At 51.2% G+C, this 5,739-nt stretch overlaps 1 protein-coding gene across 1 annotated transcript in view; it reads right to left on the bottom strand.

The window, feature by feature from the left end:
• The window catches only part of UBASH3A (ubiquitin associated and SH3 domain containing A), a 40,752-nt gene extending 35,396 nt beyond the window's left edge, over window positions 1-5,356 (bottom strand). The window contains exons 1-3 of the mRNA XM_007457355.1: window positions 5,241-5,356; window positions 3,239-3,292; window positions 326-512 (exon numbers count right to left, since the gene is read on the bottom strand). Of these exons, the coding sequence (XP_007457417.1) occupies window positions 326-512; window positions 3,239-3,292; window positions 5,241-5,353 (354 nt within the window). The 5' untranslated portion in view covers window positions 5,354-5,356. The remainder of the gene's footprint in view (window positions 1-325; window positions 513-3,238; window positions 3,293-5,240) is intronic.
• Window positions 5,357-5,739: the final 383 nt, after the last annotated feature.

Below are 5,739 nucleotides of genomic sequence, written 5' to 3'. Positions count from 1 at the left end.
AGAGAGAAAGAGTGCCACTAGACTTAGAAACAAGAGGATGGTGGGAGCACAAAGGGCAGCAACCTCTTCTGCCTGGGGAGCTGGGGAAGCCTCAAAAAGGGAGGGGATAAATGAGTTGGGTTCTGAAGGATGAATAGAAGTTGACCAGACGAAGATGAGGAGGAAAGTAAAGGATATCTCACACAAAGAGTCCAGCTAACACCACCAGTGTGGACCACCCTGTGAAAGTAAACCCCTCCATTTTGACCCATCAGCACCTAGTTCTGGTGGAAAATGACTCAGCTGCTGTGTTAATGAGCATGAAAAACTCCTTGGACCGACTCACCGTGAAGAAGTCACAGAGCGTTATGTGAGGGAAGACCTCATGGGCTCTGTTCTTGGAGCACTGACGCCTGCTCTCTCTCCAGAATTCTTCAAGTCTGTCCAGCAGGGGCCCCGTGGGACAGAGGAAAAGGGCGTACTCCTGGGGGATGGGGTCGTCAAGAGAAGGGTCATTGCAATGGCAGTGCAGCCTGCAACAGAGAATGGGACACTTTTACCTGGCGTTGTGGCCAAGAGAATCTTTCCCCGTGGAGGACACAGGACAGTGGTGACAGCAACTCAGAACAGCAGGCCGTGCAGAGCAGAGGTGTCCATGCCCGGGCGGGACTTGCCGAGCATGGGGCTGAGTGTGGCCGCAGAGCAGGTCAGTGTCCAGCCAGGTCTCAGATCCTGGCTAGTCTGATTCCCAGGCCAAAGACCCAGAAAAGTAGAGAAAGGTGATGGAAACACTCAAAACCTGCTCTTCTGATGGTCTTTGTGGGCCAGTCATCTCCTTAGGGTTGAAAATTCTGTGGAAAAAAACTCACACTTTAATTTTATCTCCAACTTCAAATTCAGTGTAAAAATCAAAGCCACAAAGAACTAGACAGAACTTAGGTGGCTACCATATTTTCTTTCAATTCAGAAAGTTATTTTAAATACTAGGAAAAAAAATACTAGGAAAAATGACATAGAGCCCCCAATTCAAGTTCATTCTCACCAATAATAAAAAAAAAATTGGGGCTTCCCTGGTGGCGTAGTGGTTGGGAGTCCGCATGCCGATGCAGGGGATGCGGGTTCCTGCCCCGGTCCGGGAGGATCCCACATGCCGCGGAGCGGCTGGGCCCGTGAGCCGTGGCCGCTGAGCCTGTGCGTCCGGAGCCTGTGCTCTGCAACGGGAGAGGCCACAACGGTGAGAGGTCCGCGTACCGCAAAAAAAAAAAAAATTGAGGCGACCACGAGACACTAATTTTCTCACTTGTCAAATTAACAGAATGTCTTTGAGAGGGTAAAAGTTAGGCTTAATTGTGTCGAAGGTGCAGTGAGACTTAAGGATGAATTTCTGCAACCTTTACATATAGCAATTTGCTAAGATGTGTCAATAGCCTTAAAATACCCATTCCATTTGAACAAATAATTCCACTTCCAGAAATTTATCCGAGGCAAAATGTATAGATAAGACTTCATATAACATATTTATTGTATGGTTATTTATAATAGGAAAGAAGGAAAAAATGAGAAAAAAGATAATAACTTTATCATGTAGTCATTGGAAATTATGGATTTGAATAATTTTTGATGACTCAGAGAAGTGCTTGTGATATAATATTGAATTTAGGAATCAGGGTACAGCCACTGGACAAAACATAAGATACACACAAATACCTTCTCCTTAATAAAAAAAATACCAATAGAGGAAGCTATACCCCTTCCATTGCAGCTCACTTCCCTTTTTCTAGAGGAAACCTCGTCTTAATCTGCTTTGTTTTCTTCTAGACATTTAGGTAACAAATCCACAGATAGCACTTGTGTGTGTTTTATATAAATCATAAGCTATTGTTCAAATAATTCTGCAACTTGCATTTTTTACTCAACCCTGTGTTTTTGTGATCCCTCCACATGGATACACATAGATCTGGGGAAGTTTGTCAGAATGAACCTTCTAAGGTCTGTTTAACAGTGCATCATCTACATATGTAATATCTCATCCACCCATGCCATTGATGGACATTTAAATTGTTTTCTTTTTTTAAAATTTCACAGCTCTGTGATCAAGATCTTTGTACACGTCCTTTTAGGTCCTCTGTGTTTCTCCACGGAATGTACTTGGACATGAACTTCTGGGTGGCAGCTACACATTTTCAGTGTTGATATTCACCGCTATTGCAGCTGAGAAAGTGAGAGACCACCTTCCCCTCATTCTCACCAACACTTGAAGCCGCCTTTTGCTGTTAACGGCATCCTAATTTGCAGCCCCCCGCCCCCGATTAGGAGTGTGGTTGGGCCCACTCTCACAGAATCTAGGGGACCCACCACCTCCCTGTTCTTTGGTGGGTCTGCTGGGCTTTCTGGCTAAGTCACCACTAGCACGACCCTCAGGGCAGTGCGTTTGGTTTTTAATTCCAATTCTGCAATTGACTTTAGGGTTAGCCTAGCCCAGAGGGTCCTGGATGCTTCCCTTTGTCCTGTACAGGGTTGGCATTTTTGCCCTTGGCCTAGAGTTTTTGGAGGAGGAGGGGGCTTGCGCTGAGGACACGCTGAGCCCTCAGAGACCTGATGCCTGTGTCTGCCATCTTGCTCTGGGGAGGGCATCCCAGCCTGGTAGGACCTGGGGTTTTTGTTTGATTTTTCACTGCAGCTATTCCGGGGCGGAGCACGAGGGGACTTCCCACCAGGGGCAGGATGATGGCATCATGCCACACGCGGGCGGGACTGAGTTTTAGAGAACGGGGTGTCCTCTTTGATTCCCAGGGCAGGAAACCGAGGCCCGTAGCAGCAGAAGGCTGGCAGAGCCGCAGAGCTGAGGGCTGGCTGAGCCTCCTGGAACCCAGAGCTCCCCCCAGCCCCCAGGCACCTGGCACCCTGAGGGGCAACGTGCGAGGCCTTGGGGGGCATTCAGCACCACCTGCAAGTTCTTGCCCCATCAGAGGTGAAGATGGTGGCAACCTTGCCTTCATACCAGCAAGAATGGCTCTGCCCTATTTACTCAACAAATCACACGGATATTGTTCTTCACTGACAGGCACATTTGGATTAAATCAGACTTCTAAGTGAAGAAAACGTTGTTCAAAGTTTTCTCTCTTTTGTTTTCCATTTTAACCAGGGCCTCTTTATTCCTTTCCCTGGGTGCTCGGTGGGCGGCATGGAGGTTCCCCGCCCCCTGGAGTGTCCTGGGCACTTCCCAGCGCTCACCCTGCAGAGACCTCACCGCACCTACCAGTCTGACGCCTCCGCCGCCGTCTTCCTTCCAGTCGCTGCCAACGCCTTGAGCCTGTGGGGAGGGAGAACACGAGGAGCTCTCAGAACCTGCCTTCTGTTGTTTGGAAAAGGTCAGAGAGACAGGAGTGTCCCAGCAGTACATGGGACCTTAGGGGGTCTCCCCCAGGGGCTGGACGGCCAGACCTCACAGTGGGATGCAGCGCCCAGACCTCCGCCCTCCGCGTGGCATCACTGTAGTTTTGGAAATGCAGACGCCCTGCATCTCAGCCCATCATTTTCCTTCCCTGGCCCCCACCCCCAGTCCCTGGCACGGAGTTCAAGGGCTCCTGTCCTGAGGTCCACCCACACCTGAATCCCACGTCCCCATCCCTCCCCAATGCACCTGCTCCCCAGCCAGGTGGACCCACTCTTGGACCCTTGAGTCGGCTGTGCAGGGCCATGTCCCAGGCTTGCACGCATGCCTCCCCGCCAAGATTAGGCCCGGTGCCAACATGCCCTGGGGGAAATGGCGCTGGGTCTTCCAGTCTCGGCTCAGATGGTCCTCTTCCAAGAAGCCCTCCGCAAACCACCCAAGCAGGACACTTCCCCACCGCACATATGGCCACCTTGCCCCTCATCTCAATGGACTTGAGTCCATCTACCTGATCAAGTGGACCACGGGCTCCCTGGGCCCAACCAAGTCTTACTCATCCTTGAAACTGGGATGAATGTACACTGAATGGAGTTTAACTGAAGGGGACTGAACTGGACAGAATGGAGTTTGGTGAAGGTAATTCATCTGGGAATTAAGCCTGGAAATAGCCAGAGTTGACCAGGCACCCAAGATGGCCAGTGCCCAGCGCTGCTATTTCAGAGGATACTGGCAGGGATGAGGCTGCCTGGAGAGGTTAACAGGAGCCTTACCTGGGCGCTCTCACCTAAGGGAGACGTTTAAAACACGTTTCTCCACCTCCAACACGCAGCTGTTTAAACTGGAAGGAATTTTGAGTATGTCTCCGATGGTGGCTTTGGTCACGTAATAAAGTGTGAGTGTTGCAAGCGTGAGTGTTACTGGGAGTGGGGTTCCAGCCCTGCCCCTCCAGAATCTGCCCTCTCCGGCCTCGGTGTCTCCGTCTGCCCCTGATGGACGGTGCCCGGCCCACGGCAAGCACCCTGCACACGTTTGGTTCTGTTCCCGTCTCACAGACCCCCGCTTTACTATGAGCATGACAACAAAGTCCTGATTTGGGTTGGGGAGGAAAGGGGTCCAGCCTCAGTCATTCCACGCAGTTGGGCAAGGGTTTGTCATCTGTCTAAGGAGAGTTTGCCCCCCACCCCCAAATCCGAGGTTACCTAAGGGGACTTATGATGTATTTCCCACATGAATAAACATGTGAAAAGCACCAGATCTAAGAACACTGTGGAAGCTGCAACCTGATGTCGGTCTCAAGCTCATTGTTTTGGGGGACCCTGTCCTCTCCCAGAGGGTAACCTTCAAGGTGGAGTCGTCTCTGTGTGGCCCTTCTCCTTGGACAACTAGGATCATGTCCACCCTGCTTGGGGAGTTCCTTACCATTTCGCTCCATTATCAGACATTCAAGAGAGTCCCCCACTAAGGACAAGGGGTTTCCCTGCATATTTAGAACTACATTCTTGTGTATTTCAAGAGGTCCCAGCATCAGAGACCCACCTGGCTTTGGGGCTTTCAAATTCGAGTCTAAAAAGCTGTCTCAGATTCACTGAGCTGCCCACAGAGAGGGTACAGCCAGGCCCCTCCAAACCCTGCTTCCAATTTTCGCAAATTTCAAGGTCCCTCCATCACCAGCCAGCAGAGTTTGTCTTTAAAAGGCAAAGGTCGTGTCATTTATAAAAGCAGAAAAGGCCTCATTTTGAGCCAGTCTCTGGCCCGGCATGGTGCACCCCTTGACAGGAAGTAAGTGCTCTGAGCCACCTGCAGTTTTGTGGCCCCAGAGGTGTCAGCTCAGCGTCCAGGGCACATGGCCAGGCAGGGTGGTACTCACGCGGTGTGTGCCGGGAAGCCCATGCCCAGGAGAGGGTCCAGGAGCGAGGTGGTGCTGCGGCCCTTGAGCTTGTTGGAAACCTTGGCATAGATCTGAGTCTCACCCGCTGCCATCTCTTCCTGATGCCGACTGAAGCGAGCAGATAAAGCAGGGAGGGAGACGCAGGGGAGGCTGAGGCTGAGAAGAAAAACCTCAAAGCCCTTTTTGATCTTTCTGACAAAAGCTAATATCCTGTTTGCATGAGCTATTGGTTTTCAGAATTCTCTTTGCAGAGTGTGGGTGTAAGGTCAACCAAGCCCCTTCCACAATGGGGTTTGGGGTCCAGAGGTCCAACCGAGTACCTGCATGGGATCGGCCTCGGCTCTGACTTGGGCTGTCTTGGGGAGCGAGTCGGCCTGGGAGGGAGGGGGCAGGGTGGGGGAGGGGAAGCCGGTGTGGGGTTAACTCTGAGCCACTGTACCTTAGCCTCCTTATCTGCAAGACACTGCATCTAGTGTCC

This window comes from Lipotes vexillifer, unplaced genomic scaffold (genome assembly GCF_000442215.2).
Source record: "Lipotes vexillifer unplaced genomic scaffold, Lipotes_vexillifer_v1.1 scaffold1944, whole genome shotgun sequence".
Taxonomy (NCBI): Eukaryota; Metazoa; Chordata; class Mammalia; order Artiodactyla; family Lipotidae; genus Lipotes; species Lipotes vexillifer.
Note: the sequence above shows the minus strand (reverse complement) of the source record. Positions and strands in the feature narration are given on the sequence as shown.